Genomic DNA, 27540 nt, shown 5'->3' with positions numbered 1-27540 from the left:
CGAAGTGCTCAGTACTAGTCTATAATAAGAAGACAGAAGAGACTTCAACATTCTATCTAGGACTATGACGTACCCTTTGGGTCAAAAGTACAGATACGCCAACAGCTTAAAATAGATATCACAGCGGTGACAAAATTGTTACCGCGGTGACATTTTTGTCACTGCGGTAATAAATTTATCACTGCGGTGATATTTATTTTGTCACTGCGGTTACAATTTTTTCACAGCGTTCACAAATTATGACTGTTGGTATATTTTTATGCCTGCTGTTACATTTGTTTGTTTGGGTCATTTTTCAACCAATCATTTTTGCCTCTACAAACCGAGATTTTTTACAGAAAATAATTAAATATTTAACAATAAATTTAAATAAAATCAATACGGAAGAATAAAGATATTTAATGAGCTTATTCATGTGTTTGTTCATATGTTTTTGTCCTTTAATGATTTTATTAAGTAAAATAATTTGAAAAAAGAAATATTGACCCCGCAGTCAATGCTATATTCGAAGAAAATGGCGGCGGAATTCGTTCAGAGAGCTAAAGAAATTATTTTATCATGCGGTAGAATTGTACTTGGTGATCAAAGTAGGAATGTTTTGGACGACTCTCTCCTTACCCTTAATTCGTTGTTGCTAAATGTTAGGAGAATGTGCACCGAACATCCGAGGATGGAAGAACTTGCTAACATCATTGTCCGTATGATTGAATCCATAGAGCAACATAAGAAGTGAGTTTTGTTTTAAGAAATTGAATTAATGATTATATGATTAATTGTGTTGGCACATATTTAAAGTGACAATGCACATGGGTGTGTGATTAGGTCTGATAAATAGGTCACTGAATATTTTGATGACCATCATTTCAAATATATGGCTAACAGTGTTAATTATGGCTGATACTATGTCTGGATTTTTGTTGGTTTGGGTAGCATTAGTTGCAATAAATCAACCTTCAGCTGTATAACCCAAAGCCGCCATAGCAAAAATCATCAAAGGCTCTGGGAGTATGTTTATATGGACCAGGGTAGCTTATCATTTTATTTCATGAGTGGGGACGATTGAACTTAACCAGTACGTAAAAAAAGAATGGAAAAGCATATACTTTCGTCGTTGCTAAGCATGCAACACCTAACACAAAACGCAACACCTAATAACCCTTTTTATCCTAAATAATTCCTTAGTATCTGGGGCTTATAGCCTTCTGCCCCCAAAGCCCTGCTTTGTTGATAGTAGGTAAACAGCTGCGTACAGTTAAAGTTCAGTCTTGCCCATGAGTGATCATAGATATTATTTTCACTGTTGCGAAGCGCAGAACAATAACTCCATTTGGAGTTGCTTAACTGTTATGTTAAAGATTTGTGGACGTTTTGCGCCAAAGTATATTCGCATTTTGTTTCGCTCCCAAGGTTTTTCCTCCCTGATCATTTCGCCCCCATTTTTTTAAAATTTGATACTTGTTACTGTAGTTTTTCATGTCAATTACACTATTGGACATTTAGTGTGTAATGTTATAACATAAATCGCAGATTGTAATCAATAATATGGTTTGATACTTTAGTACACTCAGGTGGTCTGAACAGTTTTCACATGCACTCAGGATGTCCAATCAATCGTTCTGGATCATCTAGCGCTTTTATAGTTCATTTTCTGGATAAGATCGGGTCAGTGTTACATTACATTTTCACTCTCATACATGTATATCAAAATCATGTCAAGCTTTATTTCATTGTCTAGTGTGGTCTACAAAAGTTTAATTACTCATACATGGATCTTTTAAACAAAATAATAATTAACTACATGTACTTGATAAGTTTAAGTTGATATAGATTTATTCTTAGTAAACCAACTTTTTTAAGAGTTTGATAGAGATCGCCAGCTGTTTGTGTTTGTGACAGTTTGTCATATTTATCGGTTTGAGTAAATAAATGGTCAGTTAATCGTACGTTTCAGGGCTCGACATAAACTTTTGAAGCCAGTTGTCTGGTCGCACCAGGGACCAAAATTTCATATGTCCTGACCCAAAAACATCTTGTCCTGACCATTATATCTTATTTTGCTCAGTACTTTGCAAAATAATGAAATATTAAAAATTGTTCAGATCATAAAGACTTTAATGGGATTGTCAACCACAATTAACGAAAAAAAGAAAAGTTCTAAATTGCCGTAATTTTTCACTGCGCCCCACATGCTGCTGCACTGTCAAAACCATAAGACGCAGAGGGACCACCTCGAAGCTGCATTGCACTCCCATGGACTAGTTTTAACCTTTCCAAGGTGCTAGACCCCAAGGGAGCAGCTAGGGGCCCGGTCTACTCTGCCCTCGCCAAATACCTTATAGACTGTCAGATAACTGACAAGATCTAGGTCATTGGGTGAGGGAGAGCAGACAATCCCCACCCAATTATACAGTCATGAGACTGATTCTTTTAAACCGTGTAATCTTTACACAAATCTGACATAATCCTATTGTAATTGTGTTGGATTTGTGTCACTTTGACACCTCTCCGGGGTAATGCCAACTTCTTGGTATTATTGTAGATTTTCTTAATATTGCTATCTTGTTCATTATAGCCAATAATGTACCTATGTATTTTCCTTAATTTTTGTTAAAATGCTATTTTATATAGCAAATAAGGTACTTTTGTACTACATGTGTATTTTCTCTTTTGTTATCCCCTATATTTAAGTTATATTGGAGGGATAAGAGCTTTTTGTGTTTTTTTTCATCATTCAAGTATAATTTGGTCTTTTTACCAATTTTATATTTTATCGCAAATATGCCAGTACCTCAAATATCATATTGTTTTATTTTTCTTTCCATTTGTACTCATTAGTTTCTATTTACCATGCACTCCCTCTGGTCCAGGGGACAAAACCACCCTAAAATAGTTCTCCTATACAAATTATCTCCCTTAGATCACCCCAGTGGTATTACCCCTGCTGGAAAGTGGAAACCCCCCATTCATTCCTGCCTACACTTCCAAAACTTCCCCTTTTAGAGTCCAGGGTGGTAACTGGAATTTAACTTACAAATAAATGCATATAGTACTGTACATAATGTAAATAATCCTTTTTTATGTATAAAATAGTTGTTTTGTTTAATTTTTAACTGTAAAGTACATGTACATTGTTTTACTTTCAAATTGTTATGTGGCCCTATAAAGGTGACTGTATGGCGACAAGTACGTCATTACCTTTGGATATATAAATATTATTATTAACTTTCTTTTAAATATTGTCTTAACGCCACTCTGGGGGATGTTTCTTCTTCATAGCCCCATTCTCTCTAAGTCCCATACAGACAGGATCTTATGTTGGAGCATTACCGCTATATTCCCTGTCTGCAAGTGTTCAACATTATACCACTCTATAAATATATACTAAATTACAATACACATACAATTATGTACTAAAATACAAATATAAATACAATATTTACCATTTTTCCTTATAAATTAATGCACTTAAGCAATAGGGATACTATAAAGGGGAGCTATTTTACCAGGCTCTACTTGCATAATTTAATATAGTTTTAAAAAAACTTTCCATGTTTGTCTATTTTTTTTATATACATTTATACAACCGGTGTAAATTTATGACTTTATATGCATTAATACAACCTTAACATCAGATTTATACTTATCATTAGTCATATAATGTCTGTTAACAAAAAGTGGCATTGTTGAACCACTTTGTGGTCTGGAAAACTCCAAAACTATTAATATTATTTTTATTTTAAATAAAGTACACACCTGTGAATTTTTTTTCTAATTTATATAAAACTATAAATAATTTCATATTATAATAACATCAAAAAACACAGATCACAAAGTTAAAAGACTCCAACAACAACTCCATTGCAGCATACGCTGAACAATGGGTCTAGTAATGATGATGCCACTTATAATAGTATGTGTTTTCACCATCACTACTTATATAAATTGGGCTATTTTCTTTCTTCCTCTTTCTTTTTATCACAAATAACATCAATAGAATAATAATGATAATAATTATAATGAAAATAACAATATAACACCTTCATGGTAGTTTAACAGTATAAAACAATCATTCTAAATGCAAATAAATTTAAGTACTAATGGATGTAATTATCCTTTTTTTGTTCCATATAATTCCTATCATGAAATTCTACATTGTTTACGTTATAGATAGTAAACTTAATGTCAAGGCCTTTCATTGTGCAAATTTTTCATCTCAAAACAGATTGACCTACTTGCTTTTGCAAGTTAAGGAATTCGGACCAATCAACGCCATGTTTTTAAAATGCAGTCAGCAAATAGGAAATCTTGTCTCTTAGCGTAGTTTTATATGCATAGATTCTTGAGTATCTTGTTATATTATATATTTAATTGTTAAAGTAAAGTTTTTTTTAAATTTATTAGATTTGTATGCCCCCCTTCAAAGAATAGGGGGTATATTGTTTTGCTCATGTTGGTCCGTCGGTCCGTCCACCAGATGGTTTCTAGATGATAACTCAAGAACGCTTTGGCCTAGGATCATGAAACTTCATAGGTATATTGATCATGAATGGCAGATGACCCCTATTGATTTTCAGGTCACTAAGTCAAAGGTCAAGGTCACAGTGACTCAAAATAGTAAAATGGTTTTCGGATGATAACTCAAGAATGCTTAGGCCTAGGAATATGAAATTTCATAGATACATTGATTATGACTGGCAGATGACCCCGTTTTATTTGGTTTTTAACTGAAGTTCCGAGGGTAGACAACCCCATTAGTTAGTTACATTAAGTAACAATTCTTAAGTTACAACCAATGAAGCTACATGTACAATTAAAAGGTCGACAATAGATCGATTGCCAAAAATTTAATCGGTCGCGTTCTTAAATAAGTATACAGAAATGTACATACACACAGTATACGTATAAATAAATAGAAAAACAAATAAAAAAAAAAGAAAGCAAAATACCACTTCCTCTTTATTATTAAACATTGCATATAATAGATATCTGTATGACCCGTGTTATTTTGAAACTTACTTTTAAACTAACTCGCATACATTTAACAAATTTGATTACACTTTGCTATCGTTTTTTTTTAAATAAAACAACATTTATTTTACTTTGCTATTGTTAATTTTGTTATTTTCGTGTATAGTTTATTTAAAACAAAGCATGAAATGACACATAAAACGTTTTTAAAACAAATACAGTTTAGTTTATCGTAAACGTCTTATTGTAAATAGAAGATAAAGATACTTGGTAAACCATGCCATGCAATGACACTTCAAGTTTGAAGTGAAATGACTAAGGGGGAAACATGCATGGTGGAAACACCTAGGGCCCGAAACATCCGACGACAATATTAAATAGATGTTGCTCGTATTTATAATTTGGACACTGTTATAAGTTTTATGTTTAATCAACAACATATTATTTGCATAGTTCTTCCAGGATTCCCAGCTCAATGCAGCGGTTACTCATTTTGTGAATGTTGACCAAAAGCCTTAACACTGTTTATATGTCTCCCGGTCTATACTGGGGAACATATTGTTTTTGCCCTGTCTGTTGGTTTGTTGGTTTGCATCAAATTTTAACATTGGCCATAACTTTTGCGATATTGATATTTGCCACTTGATATTTGAGTTTGACGTGCATGTGTATCTCATGGAGCTGCACATTTTAAGTGGTGAAAGGTCAAGGTCTTTGTTCAAGGTCAAATGTCAATTACATGGGCGACATATTGTTTTACAAACACATCATGTTGTTTTTTATTCTGAATGTTCACTGTCAATGGAAATATTTTTGCAGAAGGAAACACTACATTATCATGAGTATTCATACATTTGTACATGTATCAATATAGATAATGGGCATGATTGGGATCCAGAGAGGCAGAAAATCAAAACCCAAAACCATTTTTCTGCCTTTGTGGTATGTTTGTAGTCTTTTTGGTATTCAGCCTTTTTCGTATAACTATGTGTTCTTTTTGGATTGTTCTTAATTTGCAATAATTGGAATAGGTCCGGTTCCAGGTAATTGGGAACGAATGCTGACATATGATTAAGGAGCATTGCTTATTAATAGTTCAAAGTGTTTTTTATCTGATTTTAGTTCCTCGTTTCCATCGGTCAGGTTCTTTTCTGCCAATCAACAGAGGACAAGAGGTCGTCCTGTGTATGTAATTTCTCGAGAACAGCTGGAATTCTTCATTGAAGCTGGCTTTACAAGACGACAAATGGCAGATCTTCTGCATGTGTCTGACTCATCGGTCAAGCGAAGGCTTAGGTATAGTGCATAATATTTGAAATTTGAACGAAATATTTACATGAAGTTTCTCCTGTTACCTAAGAAAGTTTATAATGATTACCTGTAAGCACCCTTCATTTCACAAATTTCCCAGATAATCTGAAGACCTGTGTCACTGCATCATGTTAGTTGTTTGTGGTAAAAAAAATATAATTATAGATTTAAAATAGAGATTTAAAAACATACTTTTGTGTTTCATTATATTTTTGGTTTAAATTCCCCTATTTGGATAAATAATGCATAATTTCCACCTGCTTGAGGGTACAGGTACTGTTCCCCAAAAACAGAGAGTCCCCTGATATAGACACAGATTGAGTAGTTCAGTTTGTGATTGTGCATTAAACCATGGTTTGAGTCTAATGTTTTGTCACTTATTTCATAATTAATGGTCTTATTAAACCCTTTTTATTGATCAATGAATTATTGTGTGCATGTCTGGTTGGTGAACTTGGATAAGATCGAACCTTTTTTGATACATTAGACAAGATTTATTTACAAAGAAATGGTTTAACTAGTTTTAAGTAAATTTAATAGTTTTGGTTATAGTTAAATATGTCTACAGTCTTGACGCTAACCCCTAGCCCGACAGCCCGGGGCTAGTGATATGTAATTTTGGCTATTAAAATTTCCGGATTCAAATAATCGGGCTAGTGGGTATTTTAATATGTTCTATTAATGCATAAAGATTTGGGCTAGTTGTTCAACAATGCTAAAGTGAAGATTGTGTCTATCATTATTCAAATGCAATTTGCATGATACACATGTGAGAAAACCAGCTGAAAGCCTGCTGAATTTGTTTCAGATCCTTTGGTCTAAAGCTGAGGCAGACATACTCGGTGCTGTCAAATAATGCATTAGATGATCTTGTTCGAGAAGTGACCCAAGGGAACCCGTCCCTTGGTCAGAGAATGGTTCAAGGCCTGCTGCAGAGCCGAGGACATAGAGTTCAGAGGCAGAGAGTTGCTGACAGCCTAATACGAGTTGATGCCGCAGCAGTGGCTTTGAGATGGTGTCATTCCATAAGACGACGGGTCTACAAGGTTGCAGCACCAAATTCATTGTGGCATATTGATGGAAACCACAAGTTAATCAGGTTAAAACAGCTAACGTTTAATAACCATTTCCCACTCAGAAGAAAAAAGAAAATCACTTTGTGCAAACAGCATAAAACCAAAACAGCCTTCGAGTAACTCGCAGTCTGTTCAGGTTTTATGCTGTTTGCTGCTCATCAGTATCTCAGGGTTGGAAATGAAACCTTTAAAACTTGAATACATTTAAAAAGAGATTTAATTATATGTAACTTTCTAAGAGACTACAAATGCGTCTAAATACATATCTAAGTGATAAAGGGTTAAATGAGGCATAGATCATAGAACGTAATATTATTAGAGTATTTGTTTACCACTTAGCCACAATCTGCTTATATGAAACACCTTATACAGGTATTACAATTTTATTTAGTTTTAACACTGTGTTCTACATCTTGACAAGTTGGAGTCTATGGCAATCAATTTGCTTAAGTGAAGGGAGAATTTTGTATTTAATATGGGGAAAAAATATATATTTTGCTGGGGGAATGGGGCCTTATTTCAGCTAAAAAAAAGTCAGTCCTCCATTAGAAATATTGAGTATTGCAAGGTTATTGTTAAGGAAAAATTAAGAGTAATATTCTCAAGTTTTGTTCTCCAAACTTCCAACAAAGCAGGCTTGGAAGCATCAAAACCTTCATTTTTAGCTCGACTATTATATATGAAATATATATAGTGGAGCTATCCTACTCACCCCGGCGTCGGCGTGAGCGTCAGCGTCTGCGTCCGCTTGCAAATGTTAAAGTTTTCGAACAACCTCAAATATTTTCATTCTCCCTTCACATATTGCTTTAATATTTTGCATACTTCTTTACCAACATGACCCTCAACCTATAAACAATAGCAGACAAATCTATCAAGCATTTTGTCATAATTATGGCCCCTTTTCCACTTAGAATATGCATCAAATGTTAAAGTTTGCGTACTACTCCAAATATTTCCTATGTCCTTTAACATATTGCTTTTATATTTTGCATACTTCTTTACCAACATGACCCCAATCTATAAACAAGAGCAGACAACTGTATCAAGCATTTTGACAGAATTATTGCCCCTTTTATACTTAGATTGATCAATAATTTGCGTACCACCTCAAATATTTTCTATGTCCTTTGACATATTGCTTTCATATTTTGCATACTTCTTTACCAACATGATCCCAATCTATAAACAAGAGCAGGCAACTGTATCAAGCATCTTGACAGAATTATGGCGCCTTTTATACTTAGATAATTGAACATTTTGCTAAAATTGCCATAACTTCTTTATTTATGATCACATTTGATTCATACTTTGACAAAACAACACTTACCTGACATACCACAATGCACTCCACCCAAACCATCCCCCATGCCCCACCCCAGAATCCCCCCCCTAAAAGAAAAATAATAAAAATAATAAAAAAATTTTCCTTATTTTTGAAAGATCATCTATTAAATTACCACACACCCTCATTATACCCCCCCCCCTCTCCTCCATGATGGCTTACGTTATACTGTCAAGCACTCGAATAGTCAAGCGCACTGTCCTCTGACAGCTCTTGTTCAACTCTTGGATGTGGAGTATTGCAAAATTTAAATCCTTTTAGGATTCCAAATGTATAAAATAAAGAATGAATTTTAAATCATGGTGTAAGTGTCCAACAAAATCAATGAAAATTAGTACCAAACATTTTTTAATCTATGAGATAATACGGATTCAAGTCAATCAAGTAGACAGGGTATATTTGCATATCCTTCTTTACTTTTTCTGGTATTTACGTGGAATGATGACAATTGGTTAACAATAAAATACATGTACCAAAACAGGTTAACTAGTTATGGATTTGACATGCCTAATTAATATATTTTATTAACCAGGTTTTCCGAAGGAAAAAACTGGTTATTAGATTGGCGAATGCGGGCGGGCTGGCTGGCTGGCGGGCTGGCGGGCTGGCGGAATAAGCTTGTCCGGGCCATAACTATGTCGTTCATTGTCAGATTTTAAAATCATTTGGCACATTTGTTCACCATCATTGGACGGTGTGTCGCGCGAAATAATTACGTCGATATCTCCAAGGTCAAGGTCACACTTTGAGTTCAAAGGTCAAAAATGGCCATAAATTAGCTTGTCCGAGCCATAACTATGTCGTTCATCGTCAGATTTTAAAATCATTTGGCACATTTGTTCACCATCATTGGACGGTGTGTCGCGCGAAATAATTACGTCGATATCTCCAAGGTCAAGGTCACACTTTGAGTTCAAAGATCAAAAATGGCCATAAATGAGCTTGTCCTGGCCATAACTATGTCATTCATTGTGAGATTTTAAAATCATTTGGCACATTTGTTCACCATCATGGGACGGTGTGTCCCACGAAAGAATCACGTCAATATCTCCAATGTCAAGGTCGCCACGACTAAAAATAGATTTAAAAAAAAAAAAATACAAAGGGGGTTAATTTTTTTTGGTCATTTCAAAAGTTCAGTTTGAGTTTTCTCCCTTTATCAGATTTTTTTTTCACAATGAAAACCTGGTTTTGTGACAATTTTGTCCCTTGTTTTTACATAGAATATAAAATAAACATCTTCTATACGCCTTTTATCTGATAGCAAAAAGCTATGTTATATACTGGTATAAATTCCTAGATAGGTAGTAATTATTATTGGTGCTGTAAAGAGAGATATGTGTGGTTAAAATTTTAAGCCACACATTTCCGCTGAAGCAGCAAAAGGCATATAATAAATCATTATTGAATTAATATGTAATTACTATCATGTTTATATGTTGCAATTTATAATGCATCATGCAAATGTCGCTATTACATATTACTGTCATTTCAAAGCCAATTATTTATCTTCAGATGGGGCTTTGTCGTCCACGGTGGGATTGATGGATACTCGAGACTGTGTGTCTTCCTGAAAGTATCCACCAACAACCGTGCAACCACGATGACGAAAGCCTTCATAAATGGTACTAGGCAGTATGGTGTACCTTCCAGAGTGAGATCGGATAAAGGTCTGGAAAACACAGGAGTTGGAGCCTTCATGATATCCTATCGAGGCCCTGGTCGTGGATCCTTCATTACTGGGAAGAGCGTCCAAAACCAGAGGATCGAGCGGCTCTGGAGGGACATGTATTCTGCATGTACCAATGTGTTCCACCAGCTCTTCCAACATCTAGAGGAGACGGGTCGCTTGGACCTGAGCTCCGAAGTACACATGTGGTGCTTACACCTGGTGTATGTTCCACTCATTCAGCGGGCCTTAGACCGCTTCCGTGACGGATGGAACTGCCACAGACTGAGTGAGGAGAGGGGCAGAACACCCACCCAGCTTTATCTGCAGAGCATGATAGAGCATGCAGGACGTGGTCATCGAGGGGTTGATGACATGTTCTTTGAACCTCAGGAGGAACAACTGAGTGTCTCAGAGGAAGACTATGGAGTAGATGAGGAAGCTCCTGTAGCCTCAGCAAATGACGATGAGCTACAGTGGTCCTCTGTTACAACACCCATTGACCATGAACAAATGGCAGAACTAACTAATAGAATAAGACCCTTGGATTCAGAGGATGGTTTGGCTGTTGACTTGTTTGAACAGGCTGTGTCCTTTTGTTCGCAGGCATTAAACATATAATGACGTATACTGAACAGTTCTAAGTGGTCAATGGGTTGTAACAGAGGACACCTCTGGCTTCGTCGTTTTCTAAGTTTCAGTAGCTTCCTCATCTACTCAGTTGTTCTTCCTGAGGTTCAAAGAACGTCATCCACCCTCGATGACCACGTCCCGCATGCTCTATCTTGCCCTGCGTGGTTGAACAAGTTGTCATCCCCCCCCCCCAGAGGGTTAGGGGATACAAACTTGCAATCATATTCCCGCTTTCACACCTGTAAGCTATCATACACTTAGTGTTTGATTGATGTACCTAATGTATATTGTTATACATATGAACACCAGTATGAAGTTTCCTCAAAGGACTAATTTGTCGTACTTATTTAGTAAAAAGTAAATACATGTTGAATATTAAAGTTTTGTAGCGTTTAATTGAGGTTTAACTTAACATAATTTCTAAAAGAATTAGTTGTTGTTTTTGCATGGGAATGTTTAATTCCAATTTGTATACTCAATTGATGTAGATTGCAGAGAGAAAAAAAAAGATAACAAACACGATCCAAAGTGTGACTTACTTATCTGGTAGACATTCACAGATGGATGTAAATAAAAATGCTGAAAATGTGTTATCTATTCTGATTTTATCTGAAGAATCAGGAATATTAGTAAACGTTATGAATGTAATGTTTAATATTGTCTTCAATTAACTTTTGATATCTGGAATTTTATAGCTCCTAGCTTTTGATGTTTGAAAGTTTTCTGAATAAATGATTTAGTTTTGTTAAGCAATATGTATGTAAACGAGATTTCAAATTATAGATATTAACCGTGTTAGCTTGAGTGTAGGACATTAGCCCTCTTGGACATTAGCCCCTAGGACATAAGCCCCTCAGGACGCTAGCCCCATTAGCCCATAGGACTTTTTACCCTTTGTGTGTTAGCCCCTACCCATTTTTAAATATTTCTTAGGTATTAAATGTCATCTTTTTAAAAATAAAATGCAATTAAAAGGTAGAAGATGCTAAAAATATCAGATTGACATATCTTTTATAAGATTTTTAGTAACAGAGCACTTAATTAATATGTATAAATAATCATGTTCTACTGTGAAATTGTGTTATTTTAAGAGTGATTAAAAATTAAGAAAAAGTTATTAAAGATTTTAGCAACTGGATAAAAAACAATAGTATTACATAATCTGTACTATATGTGTTGCATCAACTAATTCAAGTACATTATGAGGTTAATTGGTATTACAGTTTACTATTTTATTATTGGTGCCGAATATCCAAGGTTGAAAGTATCTATTGTCTTCCCTGCCAAATTGATAGCAGATGGCTGACTTACGTATAATGTGTGTTCCTTGCGATACTGTAAATACATGCTTTCTATGTGTTTATTTGTACTTGAATTGTTTATATTTCATGTTTTCTATGTGTTTTATATGTGTTTCTGCAGAAACAGTAATATATCTGATGTATGATTATGTTCCTTGGTATAATACAGAAACCATACGCAAACTATGTTTGCATGTTTGTTGGTTACTTTTACATACATTTTGTAATATGGGAAAATAAAGTATGATATGAGGCCTTAATGACGTTTTAAGTGTTAAGTCTAACCAGACTATGCTAGTGTTTGCTATTTACAACTGTAATGTATTTTAGTGAAATACGAGCACATTGCTCGCTGTACATGCTTTTTGTATTACGATAAATAGATATGACATGTTGCCTTAAGCCCCTTTGTATTATTATAGTTACAAGGCTATAATAGATTTGCTCTATACAACTAGTATTTTAGTGACCTAATTTGAAATTGTTAAATGCAGAATTGATTCTGATGTTTATGCTAATATCATACCATGTAACCGTTCTATCATATGAATAAATATGACAAAAACATCCATAATGTCTTACTCGTTAAAGCATAAGGTATTTTAAGATCTTACAATTAATGTATTATAACGTGTCATTATAACTCTAGTTTCCACAACATTTGTCTTTCGGTAAGACAAATATACGACAAGTGAATATATAGTGTTAAGTTTAGTCCAGATGTTAGTGATAGCAGTTGCCAATGATATAAGTCTGACATTTTGGTTTCGGTAAGGCATATATATCTATGGCACTCTTAATGTTATTCTATAGATGATAAAATACCATCTGTGATAGATATTTAATTCATACAAGCTGAATGATTAAACTTTATTATCTCTTTGTAATTAAAGATTTCTCTGCGATTGGTTGTTTTACTTGTTTTTCGTAATAGTAAAATCGAACTAAATTATAAACATATCCGGTAGATGCACATGTGAAGAGGCAGATGTAAAGAAACCTTTAATGCAGGAAAAAGTGGTGTAATATAGCATATTTATGTTAATGTGTGTATATGAGTACTCTTTTGTCATTGTTTGTGAAATCGTCGTGTATGTTTCGAATACAGCCTCAAAAGGCTTCTTTAAACAACACGCTATCATGGTTATATGATGATATTTGATAGCACGAAACAAATTAGGATAAATATATGCTACATTTTTAAAAGCCAATTTCTATGTTTTCTACTTTATTATAGAATATCATCCAGTGATCGTTACAAGACTAAAGTAAATAAAGGCAGCCTTACTACCCGAATTTATTAATTAAAATAAAACTCTAAGATGAGATGAGAACATATTGTATTATAGTTGTATTGTATTATAGTTTGTATTATTGGCTAAATGATTAGAATACGTTCCATAAATATCTTGCATGTATGTTTTTGAAATATTGTTCTTAAAGCGATCTTCTCCAAATGTTGGAAACATACAACTGCAACTTTTGTTAAATTTTTGTATTCTTGTATGCACTGTTCGCCAATACTTGTATTGTATATATGTCCTCGTGGGCTTAAATGCCTTATTGGATTGAAATAAACTGTCTTGTCTTGTATTGGTGTTTGTTGAAAAATGATTATGCATTTAACATCATTATGCATTCACACCTTTATTAATGGCTGTATGTGTAAGCACATGTAATTACTTATAATCTATTTAAAAAAAGGCATCAAAGAGTGTTTTTTTTATTTGGGGGGGGGGGGCAATTATTCAAGATCATAATACTATTGCAAAAAATTAAAACAGTAAAGAAATTGTAAAAAACACAAAAAAATACGTGTTGTACAAGCTATATATTGGAAAGAATATATATAAGACTTCAACATTTTATAATAATTGTATGTATTTACATATGAAATGAAAATGGAATAAAAAAACTTCCTTTAAAATAAGTTATGAACGTTTAAAAACACCTGGGGGCTAACGTCCTAGTGCACACTTTTGAAGGGGCTAATGTCCCAGACGGCTTATGTCCGTAACCCGTTAGTTTTCGGTCGCTTGTCTTCAGTACAAGGATATTGATGGAGACAATCGCAGATTTCTGCAGTATTTTATCACATACTTGTATACAGATTAAAATACATAGTATGCATTTTTAAATTATGTTGAGAATAAACGTGTATTACATGTAAAACTGTTTTCTCGTGATTCTTGAAAATGAAAGATCCCCAATCATCAGATAGAGCAAACTTCTTTTTATTTATTTATTCATTCATCTATTTATTTATTAACTATTTTAAACAGTTACCATTATTGCTTTGGTGACAACTAACAAATCGATGGCATGTTGTTTTTACAATAATCTACAGTTGACAGGAGCCTGTTGGTAGGAAAGGGGCTTCGCGACCTCCTGAAGAAAAAGGGTGCAGATAATTATCCACGAACATTCATGACATGCTGTTGTTATAGCTCATAATTCGACACTATAAATGCAGTGGTCCTATCCAATTAGTCAATACAATTTTCTCGATACCAATTAAGACACATTTGTTCACCCATCTGATTGGAAACCTATTGGCGAAAGTTTGCGTGATAATAACGCGTTACATGTTATATCTTGTTTTCTGTTATATTCGACATTGAATTTGGATTAGAGTTTGAAGGTAAGCTATAATTCTTACAAAAAAATTGTTTACGCACACACAATTTAATGCATTAATGTATCTCGGCTATATCCGTAAACATTTCACAATTACGATTGAAATTGAAATTACGTGCGTAACCAATTTTAACGAAATAATTATGTTTGATTGGCTTATTCATACCCGCATCACGCAAACAATAATTTAAGTTTTTGAATATACATTAAGATCTATCAATATAGATTTCTTTATTAATAGTCCGTTGATATACTAGATCGTTTTCCAATAATGTTTAAGTTCGACAATAAAAAAAGTGCATAACCAATTTTTACTCGCAACACGGAGCGATTGTCACACTGATGTTGTTTATTGAAATTGGCCAAACATGTATCTTTATTGAACAGTTTGACAATTCTTAAGGTATAAGAAATTGCATAAAATGACGTTATTTGTTGTTTATACGCCCATTGTCAATTTAGGAAACATTTTTATTTTAAAAGTAGTTAACAAACCAACTTATAGTTTTCAACCAATTGAAACTTTAAACTTTAAATGATGAAAAAAACGGATATGGGTACATTGTGTTTGCTATCAATAAAACATGACAGTCACTACAAAATCGTAATATATAATATACTCTGTAAGATCATTTCAAATTAAAACTACAAAATTGACAGCTATTCAAAGATATATTATTCAGTTGAGTGAAGGAATGATATATTATAATAACCATGATTTTTCCGTATTTTATATCCGTAAAGTTTAAATAAAGTTTTTCCGTATGACTTTGCCTTTTAAGGAATAATTCATCATAAAAGTTATAATAAATATATGAGCCTTGTTCTGAGAAAACTGGGCTTAATGCATGTGCGTAAAAAGTTATCCCAGATTACCATGTGCAGTCCACACAGGCTTATAAGGTACGACATTGTCCGCCTAAATTAGATTTTCTGTAAGGATTGACTTTATTGAAACTAAAAATATCATACAAGCGCAGACTGCACAGGCTAATCAGGGATGACACTTTACGCACATGCATTAAGCCCAATTTTCTCTGAACGCGGCTCATATATAAAATAAACGAAGGATGGCTGCATGTCATGTATAGTCATGTATAGTGTACTTGTAAGACATACAGATTCTTCGAAACCATCGATGTCATTACGATCAGTCTATTAGTATCTCATTTAGAGTGAAATAATTTGAAGTTCATGAGTGCAGAGAATGGTTCATATTTTGGTAAAAGGAATCGTACTACTTTTTAACGTATCAAAAAAGATAGCATGCATTGCAGAAAGTACTTTTTAGAACAAAAAATATCAAAGAATGACTGACTTGCCTTTCTCTAGAAGTAAAATTGTTTTAAAAGTCTGAACAAGACCACTTGACAGGCATGTGGAAAATGACATCATGATAAAACTACGCGTGCTAAATACTTCTATCTTCTATTGGTAACATGTATAACAAAAAAGCATTGTATGATGAAACGATCGCAAAGTTCGTTCGTATACGCCTTATTAGACTATATGACGCTGAATACAGACTGTTAGTACATTATTGGTAAGAATGTTACAACTCTTTTACAATCAGAATTAACAGTTGACATGTTTACAAGTAAAGTACACATCATTCTACAAAACATGTACATAATACATATTAAAGGGTCCGTCCAACAGATTTTGGCATGTATTGAAGCTTGACATGAAATGATTTATATTGAGGAATTTAAACTTTTAAACTAAAAATCTCCAGTTAAAAACCAACACAAGAATTCAAGTTAAAAAAGGAAAATAATAAATAAGCCTCAACAGGTCTCGAACCACTGACCTATGGAGTCCTTGAGTAAAAAGACTAGGCCACTCGGCCATCAATGCTCATGCTCAGAGTAGATGTATTTTTGCCAATATAAGCAATCATCGTAGTATCCCAAAATAACACGACAACAGAACTTAACAATTAATTCAATCGTTTCGTTTCGTTTCATATCACCAAAAGATGCATATAGTAGATATTTAAGAGCATGGTAAATGGTTTCCCCGAAAAGTAATAATAGAAAATGTTGGTTTTCAGATATCATAAGTTACATCAATTTAACATTTTTCTTTTGTTTTCGGGTTGTAAATTGCTCTGAGTAATTTTAATAGAATTCAAGATCTGTGATGAAACTCATCTCGTTACAGACAGAACATTTTCTAAGATCTATAGGGGTTGGAGTAAGATGTGACTACATGCCACTATCCAAATGTATCCAATGTGACGACAGAAGCCATAATTAGGTTGCTGGTTCAATCTCTACTAGATCCTGCTTATGATATCCATGCAATTGAGGTTAAAGAAATGAGTTATTGTTCCTCAAAATATGCAAAGTTGCTAACCTTCGGATGTTCGTTCAATTTAAATTTTCAATTCTTCAGTGGAAAGCGAGATGGCAAACTCCGTTGATTCGGATTTAGATGAGTTCCGGATTCCGAACACACCGAGAAATGCCGGTAAATGTTGATTCGTTTCTGTTTTCGATGTTCATTATTGTAATCTGATTTTGTAAAAGCGCACAACGCAACCTCTTCATACTTCGCGTTCATATGTTAACTGTTATTTACTTACATATATGGATCATTCTGCGAATTTAAATATACTTAAAGCTCCATATATCCAAATCTACCATAAGACATGTGATAATTTCAAATACCCGGGTACAATTTATGTCAGACTTCAGCTGGTTGTTATTTGTTTACCAATGAATTTAACGAGTATGAAAAACATTAATCACGTACTATCATTTAAAACGACAATATCAATGACTTAAGTGATGTCTAATTAACAAAAATATATTTTCTAAATAAATATGTTGTTTGAAAGTTGATTTTCATGCTTTATAATCGATTATTTAAAGCGGACATATTTAGACGACATATCAACGCAGCCATGGCCGAGACGACAGCATTTGCAGACGATGTAACGGCGTTACGACACGGCGAGGAGCTGGTGTCGAGACTGCCAACTCTTGCGTACTACGCGAGAACCACCCCGACAGAAACCATTCGACGAAGGAGGGGAATAATAAACCGGGTCGATGTTGGCGACAGAAGGCGGACAACAACAATCAAAGTCCGATTTACGGCCCTTGACAGACCAGATTACAGGTCTACTGCTGGGATTGACATGGGCAAGCTCTTAGCCAAGGGCTTGGGTAAGCTTATTTCACAAAAGCAAACCGTCATGTTATACAACTAAGTTATCACATGTAATGTAAAATGCCTGACCAGAGTAGGGCGTATAAAGAAAAGAATTACAGATTACTGCCCATCATTTTGAAATATATCACATGAGACTTACAAAAAAATAATTGCGAGGCATTTAAATCTTGAACGGTCGAGAAATAAAATTATCATTGTTCTTGACTTTCTGTGCAATACATGTGATTGAATTGAAATAATACCGCTAAAATTATGAAATGTTCTATAGATGACGTCATTGAACTGTAAAAAGAGTATTTTTTCATATGAAATTGTCTGTTTTGCGTATTTGTTCGTATGAAATTGTCTGTTTGTTAAAATTGATCCATTTGTAGATAAATTGTTGGCTTGATAGCTGATCCCTAATAGCCCCATACATTGTTTGACATAAACACTACTGACCTGATAAATATAAATATAAATAAATAATATATAATATATGTATATAATATATATATTATAAAACGAAGTCGCTTCTAGCCGTTTATAAATTAAAACTCTTTGATTAAATTCGCCGTAGCTTTCGACCTCTCGGTCTTCTTCAGCGGCATTTATTTGTGAAGCATATCATGTTTAAGTGACGTTATATTGTTAGACGTTTTAATTACTTTAGGGAGGCGATCGGAGTGCACTGTCATTTTGCCGTTGGCCACAACGTATGACGACCTGAAGAGGAAGGCAACAGAGCTGTTCCCTGTACTGAACGGGATTGCCTTCGACTTAGTAGAGGGGAAACGGGGCAATAAGTTGTTGCCTTTGGATGCCAGTACAACACTTGGTGCGATAAGAAGCAGCAACCGAGGAGCAGAGTTCGCCCGTCTATGGGTTTTGCCAGAGACATACATTATATCGGCAGAGGTAAGCATAATTATCAGCATAACATACATACGGCCGTTTTATCAATATTAGGATGGACATGCACTGCACATTGTCTTTTTTCTTTTAAACAACAGAACGCGACCATGTGGCCAGGTGACAGGACTGAGCCGTCGATGGGCACCAGCCGCATTCCGGACATGGACACCTCGCCTACGTTGGGCGCTTCGTCTTCGCCAGTGGCAACCACCCCGATTGAAGCCGAAGACCGAATAGAGGATGGAGTCAGTTTTTTCCTCCGGGTAGACGAACCTTCAGAGGTAAACCATGCTCAATACCAAATAATATCTTTTTTTTTTAAATAATAGTCCATTCCTATAAATCGTTCAATCTGCATACATTCATAATTTTAATTAGATCTTTGTGAAAACATACGAATTTGAACAGAAATTCCAAATATATTGTTACCCACATGGTTAAAAAGATTTTTTTTAAGTATTATTGGTCGAGGAGTTAAATATTGCGAGCTGATGTAATATGAATTCTTTAAATATATTTTTAAATGTTAATATTGCCTTATTAAAGCGAAATACATAAAATTAAAATACATATTAAAGACCTGAGTATGGCATCTCAACTTTGAGTTTCATGAGATGTCCACGATAACAATTATTAAGCGCTATTGGTTAAATTCTATAAAACCTAATCTTCAATGATGAGTGACCAGTAGCAAGGCCCTTATTTTAAAGAATTATCTTGAAGTTTGAGACGCACACACACACACACACACACACACACACACACACACACACACACACACACACACACACACACACACACACACACACACACACACACACACACACACACACACACACACACACACACACACACACACACACACACACACACACACACACACACACACACACACACACACACACACACACACACACACACACACACACACACACACACACACACACACACACACACACACACACACACACACACACACACACACACACACACACACACATGTGTGTACATGGACTTTATTTGATCTAAATGTGTATTTTCCAAGGGAAATTGATTAATTATTCCTTGGTGAAAATGGGCAAACACGAGGCGTGTCTAGATACTTGTTAATCTAAAATTTAACCTCTTTGTAACTACGGAACATATACTTATTTTTCTTTAGACGACAGACGCAGCAGAACAGCAACAACCAACGGCTGTCACGCCGACGGCAACGTCAAGACCGCTACAATCAAATGCAGCCGCTCGAATGCAGCAGGTAACTTATTTTACGGTCTAATTATACTTGATAGACATGTAAAAATGCATGAATCTTGAAATATACATACATGGTATGGTAAATGTACGGGAACGCGGGGGGGGGGGGGGGGGCGTAAAAGCAGGACGACGTCATGACACTGTATTAACATGTCTACTGAGGCTACCGTAATGCAGCTTATTAAATTAATATTTTCCGACTAACCTGATTCTATTCGAACTAGTTTGAACAATAAATTGATAATATTTTAGACATTGTCAAACATCATGATAGAAAAAGGCCAATAGTTGGGAGTCAGACTCCAGATATTTAAATAATACTGATAAAATTAGTTTGAAGCGATCCATTCCCCGCTGCTATGTTACAGTACAGTTTCGATGAGGTTCAAACACTATAGGTGTGTTATGTTGTATATTGATGCATAGTTCATACAACACACCGACTAGCATTAAAAAAGCGAAATTTTAGCCAATCTAAATAACACCTGGCAACTTGTTGTGTTACCAAGTAGTGCCGAATTCAGACTGTTATTTTAGCACATGTTGTCGGTAACGTCATAGAGGTCGCATGTAACTTTTTAAGTTGTTTCATCCGCTTTCAAATAGGCGATATTGTATATTATATAAAACTAATCAAAAGACGCTCCCCACCTTGACGTCCTGATGTTGCTTTAGTAACGCTTATTATACGTCTCAAATAATGTGTAAATACTGTGTAGAATTTGCATCATAAGCTTAGTCTGTAAGTATTAAATTACGTTGCAAAATGTTTATTTCCATTGTAAAAACGTTTATTTGTAGTGATAATACAATATAGGCGTAGTCCTCATTTAATTTTGGATCACCTCACGCATAGTTCAATTTCACTTAAAGATAGTTTTAATTAAAGAAAGCTTGGGTATTTTGATCAATTTACTTTTGACTCTCAGTGTATACATTTCTATACAACAGGCAACACAACAGCACCAGACTGTTCAGTCTACAGGGTTTGTCGACGCAGGGACGCCGACAGTTCAGTTCCGGGTCTCCACAAGGACGTTGATAGATGTGACTAGGTAAATGTTGTTGTTGTTTTTTACGATAAAAAAATGTGTTTTTTTTAACTTTTTTCCGGCCATTGGGTGAAATTTCGTGCCCAAGAGGAAGGGGGTCCCCCGTGTCCGAGATTGCTTTGTGAACAACTGTTTCTCTCTATGTATGAACATACTCCGGTGACGACGATCAGATTTTCATTGAAAGAAAGACTCCGGGAGGGACGTACGGTTATATTTGGATATCGGATTGGGATTAATTTTCAATAAATGATATCAGATGACTAACTGCAGCATGTGTCTTTCTCCACTTCAAACGAGCTTAATGTCGCGCTAAAACTGAACCTGTTAGAGCAAAGTAATACCCTAAGAAAACGAAGTCCTCTGTTATTTGAATTTTGTAGACATATGCATATTAAGTGGTTTATTTCTGGTTAAAATGAATTAAATTTAGAATCTAGATATACTCACAATTTCGGATTATTGTGTGTACTAGCCTTATAGAGAATATGAAAGCACCGTATCAATTAACATTTACATCATCTTGTCCATTAATTCTTTAACAAACCATCCGTGAGGGTTAACTATGAAATAACATTGTAACCATTGTTTTAAAAACCTGGTACCGTATTTTTAGATAAATAATACAATTATGCTACAGTGAAATCGCCAATAGAGTAAAAACAGTATTTTGCTGTGTTTTATTTTTTCCTTTCATTTAAGGGATGTTTCTCAACCAGAAGACGAATATGGAGACACTGAGGTACCTGAAATAAGAACGTCAACAAGTTCAGGGTAACTATAGTTGAAATGTTCAATAAAATAAAGGGATTTTAGCATGAATTCCTATTTATATAGAAGAGTGGCAAACTATCAGTAGCTTCGACCAATCTACCTCCTAACCTCAACCAAATTGAAATGAATGTGGAGATAACACCATACAGGAAAGACGCTGCCGCACTGCAAGAATTTGACATTCATAGGAGAATCTTTAACTGCACTGCATTAATACGACAGAAGCAATACCAAATCTGAATGATTGATATTATTTCAATGTTTATTTTTGGCAGCATTAATTTATATTAAATTAAGTTTAGATACACGTTATAAATATTGTTTAAATCATAAAGCCCTAAACATGGGCAAAACGAATGATACCTTATGATGCACTTACTCAGATATCCAAATAAATTGTGCAACTTGCATAATAATTATGCTTTCTATTATTACCAGAAGAAGTAAACACTTATTCAGAAGCCATAAATAATCGAATACATTAACCCCTGATCAGAACTATGGTGCTGTCTGATCTAGGTATATACCCATACTTTATGAGCATACGCCAACTTTAAAAATCTAGAGAACCCATTTGTTCTAATTTTCATTTGCTTCTTTCAGACCTGTGACAACATCTGAAGAACTCACGCAGATGCTGCGCGAGCAAGCGAGGACATGCATCAGACAGACAGATGAAGATCCACTGACACTGGAGGTTCGCAGGAATTTTGTGCTGCGGGATGCTCTCCAGTATATAAGAGTTTCACAGGAGGACCTACACAGCCCCCTGCACATCCGCTTCCTGGGAGAACAAGGCATCGACCTGGGAGGGTTGAGAAGAGAATTTTGGACACTTTTTCTGTACCAGGTGTCTCATTCGACATTTATAACTGGTAAGAGTTAACATCTGCCGTTAGGTTTGAAAAACCTTTCCGTTTAGAGATGTCTTTTTTAAACATGCGTTCAACCTAGAAAATGTATGACATTGTATAATTTCTATAAAAACTTGGCTATGATTTGCAATTGATGCATTTTTTTATATTTCAGGACGACCGGGACGTCTGGCCTTCCAGAAGAATTTCATTGAACAACGTAAGCGGACATTCTACTATCTTGGGCAGTTAGTAGCACTGTCCGTCTTACAGGACGGTCCCGGTCTGCCGATTTTCTCGGATATAGTGACCGACTACATCCTGGACCGTGACCGTAGTGTAGTGAGCGAGGGGGATCTGCCAGAGCACCTTGCTCAGCTGATAGAACAGGTCAGTTTTGTTATATACACAATGTTAAACAAAATATTAAAGTTTTACAAACTCTGATATATTTTCGTTCTCATCAACATACAGCTTTCATACCTACTTGTTACCATAATTATCACAATTTAATAGATACTTAAGACCAGATGGCATTTTGGACAGAATTAAGTCCCCTTGTTGACACATATAATACTATCAAGCACTGACAATAGTCGAGCGCTCTTTATTCCTTACGTTTCTACATAATTATCTTCAAAATAAATGAAGAGTCTGATGAGAGTTGTCATTCTGCTTTAAGATGTACATCATAAAGTATTCATAAATTTTATTAAAGTCATGTTCATGCAATCAAATTGATAATTCAGCATAAAAAGGGTTAATGTCCCATCCTATAGACACCTTGGTTTGGACACTTGTGTCAATTTTTCTTGCCTATTTGTTTGTTAGTTTTCTTGATCGGTTGTGTCTTTTTTGCTTTCTTGTGTATACGGTTGTATATTTGTTATGCTACTTTGCATGTCATGGTTGCAGAAGGATGTCTGAAATTGTGACGATATAGTAAATAGTTATATAACTGCATGCCTTATAACAGTCAGGATATGGTAGTGTGGCTCCCACTGCAGGGCCGCCTATGCTATCAGAACGGTCAAGGATAGGCTCGAAACCGGACATAGGTCTCCTTCCGAAGATTTAATTGTTTGGAGGTTAACTGCCAAGCATTATTCTGTTTGTGAATTTGTCTCATTTCTGTTCTATTTGGTCGGTTTGAGCAGGAGTGTCCATGTTCTAGTTTTGGATGTATTTACCGCTGCGCTTCCGGGTGGCACGGTTGTAATTGTTTAGTTGAAAACGTCCATGTGTAGTTACAATAATGTAAGTAAAGAATGGAAGCACTGTGTAATGTCGATCGTATGAACTTTCAGATGAAGGAGGCCGATAGTGACGCTGCAGCACAAACACTCTTCCAACAGATGTTTGATGAAGCTTGTACTGCTGGGTTTCTAATCCCATCCACCAGCTTCAACAAGAGCTTCATACCAGCCCTGGTTGGTGCCCTAGTCAATAACCTGGTTGAGAGCAGTCGGGTTGAGCTTGACCAGTTTGTCGATGGTAAGATATGTCTTTCAGCCTACTGCTAATTGAATTAATGCCGAACTCTTTAAAATAAGTCATACAAACAATGACACTTTCACCTATTTTGAAAAAACTGCTTAACCTTTTACTTTATCCTTCCCACATTTGACCCTTCTGCATCCATTGAAATTCCTCTTCGTGCGAAATTACTAAGTAGTAAAGAAGAATAGCGCCATCTTTTGCCGGAGGTCCCAGCCAGAGGCTGTGCTCCCCGCTGTGAAAAATAGCTCGTTGATTTGTAACTTTTTGATTTAGTAAATCGTATCAAGTTCAACACATTACTGATCAATGTTTTTAAATATATTCATAGGACTGAAGACTCATCAGGTCCTTGAGTTGCTGCGTTTGAGGCCTGATGATAGCTACTGCATATTCAGCGGCCGAACAAAACCGGTGACTGTAGAAGCAGTTCGCTTGCTTTTGCATTTCCGATATCGGACTGGGAATCATGCAGAAACTGATCAGCAGACAGCTCAAGGTTTTCTGACGTTCCTCCGAGCTACCAAAGGTAGATAATAAACGTTTACAGCGTAGATCATACGTATTATGTAACATTATGAACACATGGGATGACTGACACAGTGTGTCCAAATATTAACTTACAACGAAAAATCTTAACAAGGGGGTTTGTCGCGCAAAACGTTTTGTTATATATTTCTCTGCATAGAAATCGTATTGCAATATATATATATATATATATATATATATATATATATATATATATATATATATATATATATATATATATATATATATATATATATGTATATTGTGGCAACTAAAAGATATATTGTTGCAACTAACAGTATCATTATAAGCGCGAGTGCTTGCATTAATTGGTTATCATTGCAATAGCACATAATTTCATTCATTTCAGGCCTTGAAATGCAATAGAGCACCCATATTAATTTATATAATTATTTAAGTATGTTAATGTGTCAATGTTTTACATGCAAAATACCAGGGGATTCTGCCCTGTACGTGCTTAAGTCATTTCTATAAAATTTTGCAATACTGCTAAACTGTATGACAATACGAGGCACAGCATTACAATTTAGTATAGCCAGTCTTATTGATTTGTCGGGATTTGTATAATCGTTGCCGGACTTATGTTTATTACATAAAGCTTAAACTTGCTACATATCTATGTTAAATTGAATGACACAATCTAATACTGTTTACAGACCAAAAATGTCCGCCAAAATTAGAAACGGCCACCAAAATAAACAATTTTTAACTGTTATGTGGTAGAAAGAAGTCAATTTTACCTACAGCATTACAATGAAGGGATTTAAATAAAGCATAATGGACTTTTGGTGTGAAACATTTATGATAGATTAAATGAATTCGTCCAAGTTTAAGAATCATATTGCCGACATTCTATATGTTTTATGCTATGTTGTTGATATATAATTATAGCTAATTCCAAAACGAAGTAAGCGCTCGTTTACGCATGTACACACACACAACTGGGAAACAATTATTGTACAAAACGCAATTTTATTTATATTTCAGGATCAACTGCATCTGTCAACGGGGTTAAGCTACAGCCGAATGACGTGCTGATGTGGCTGACGGGATCAGCGACAATGCCGGCAGTGGGCTTCCATAAAGTTATTGATGTGGAATTTGGGGACACGCTTCGGGTTAACACATGTGCCCTGGTGTTGACGCTGGCTGAAGTGCCACGCGAAGTTGAAGATGTTGTGCAACATTACTCCGAACTGCTCATCAATAGCCAGACATTTCAAGCGGAATAATTTCCCAAGATAGTTTAATACATCATGACTCATTAGGAAATTGTGTTATATTCCTTTTCATGGGTATATATGGAACGGTTTTCGGTAAAAATCATTCGTGGTGAATATTTACATTATGACTGATGTTAATTCTAATATGCTTCATGACAATTCCAAACATGCCGGTTGTCTATTCGTTTATACTTTATGATTGTGGCAACATTACATCATTGATGGTGAATATATACATTATTCCTGATGTTAATTCTAATATGCTTCATGAAAATTCGAACATGCTTGTTGTCTTTTCGGTTATACTTGATGATTGTTGCAACATGCTTGGTGACTTTCCAATGTTTGTGTGTTCATTATTCCTGTAACCAGTCATAATCGGATATGCCACTAAGCGTCATTAACAACGGCAGTTAGCAACAGACAGTAAACATAATGTAACTACGCAGAATGCAAGTGACAAAATTATGACAGCAGTTGGCGCACGTTTATCTTCCGTATGTTAAATAAATGAAAAAAGAGAAAACATACGATCCATTTTGACTACTTTACTGAAAAAGCTGAGTTAGTTCCCTTTGTTTAATAATCTCCATTAAGATTCATTATTTAAGCGTAACTTGCCCTCATCAATGTCGACATTATTAACTAGTTATATAATTTTCCGCCGAAAAACGTTGAATAAACTTCATTCAGATTTTTGAAAATAATGTCTATTTTTGCGTTAAAATCGCTTTGTATTTTGATTGATTTTGTCGATGGTATAAGATTTTGCTGCACAAAATTGGTAGCAGTTTGAAGGAAAACCACCCTTTTAAGCAAATATGTAAACATTTTCAATGTGGCACTCTTCGTTTAGTCAAATTTGAGTTTAATGCTAGGGGTTCCACATTTTTCAAACTGAAGCCTCTACATGAACCTTAAACTAAATGCGTTTATAATTGCCATTAAGACCAGTAGGCCTGCACAAAAAAATACTGCCGTGAATGTTTTTTATATTTGTAAGTTGCAGTTGGTACTCAAGAAAATATACATGTATTTTATTCAGGACATAACGGAGCCGATGTGTTGGTGGAGCTGGTTTTGACATCCGACGCACATATTTATGAATGAAACGCTTCATGAACGTTGACGTCGCTCTTGGTTACTAGAAAAATTCCCACGCACGGATTTCAACCGTCATTGTTGACGTGTGCCGGGAAAACAGGGCTTAATGTATTTTTTTTGTTCAGCTCTATAATGTTTATATCAAAACTGTATGAAAAATGTCGGTGAACATTAATCCTGTGTTTATTTTTGAAAATATTGATGCGTTCATTAATT

The 27540-nt window shown here is 35.0% G+C and overlaps 1 protein-coding gene across 4 annotated transcripts; it reads left to right on the top strand.

Moving 5' to 3' along the window:
* Positions 1-531: 531 nt before the first annotated feature.
* On the top strand, positions 532-26562 carry LOC127850897 (uncharacterized). 4 transcript variants are annotated; one of them, XM_052384295.1, is made up of 9 exons: positions 532-729; positions 6091-6264; positions 7088-7378; positions 22026-22097; positions 22701-22972; positions 23127-23341; positions 24259-24445; positions 24780-24977; positions 25985-26562. In XM_052384295.1, exons 1-9 carry the CDS (start codon positions 650-652, stop codon positions 26227-26229), a joined length of 1734 nt encoding a protein of 577 aa, XP_052240255.1. In that variant the 5' UTR covers positions 532-649; the 3' UTR covers positions 26230-26562. The 4 variants fall into 4 exon arrangements, with proteins under 4 accessions (XP_052240255.1, XP_052240257.1, XP_052240256.1 ...); XM_052384296.1 differs by lacking the exon at positions 532-729 and adding an exon at positions 5361-5910; XM_052384297.1 differs by lacking the exon at positions 22026-22097.
* The last annotated feature ends 978 nt before the right edge of the window (positions 26563-27540 follow it).

This window comes from Dreissena polymorpha, chromosome 11, assembly GCF_020536995.1.
Source record: "Dreissena polymorpha isolate Duluth1 chromosome 11, UMN_Dpol_1.0, whole genome shotgun sequence".
Classification (NCBI taxonomy): Eukaryota; Metazoa; Mollusca; class Bivalvia; order Myida; family Dreissenidae; genus Dreissena; species Dreissena polymorpha.
This window is presented reverse-complemented; position numbering and strand designations above follow the sequence as displayed.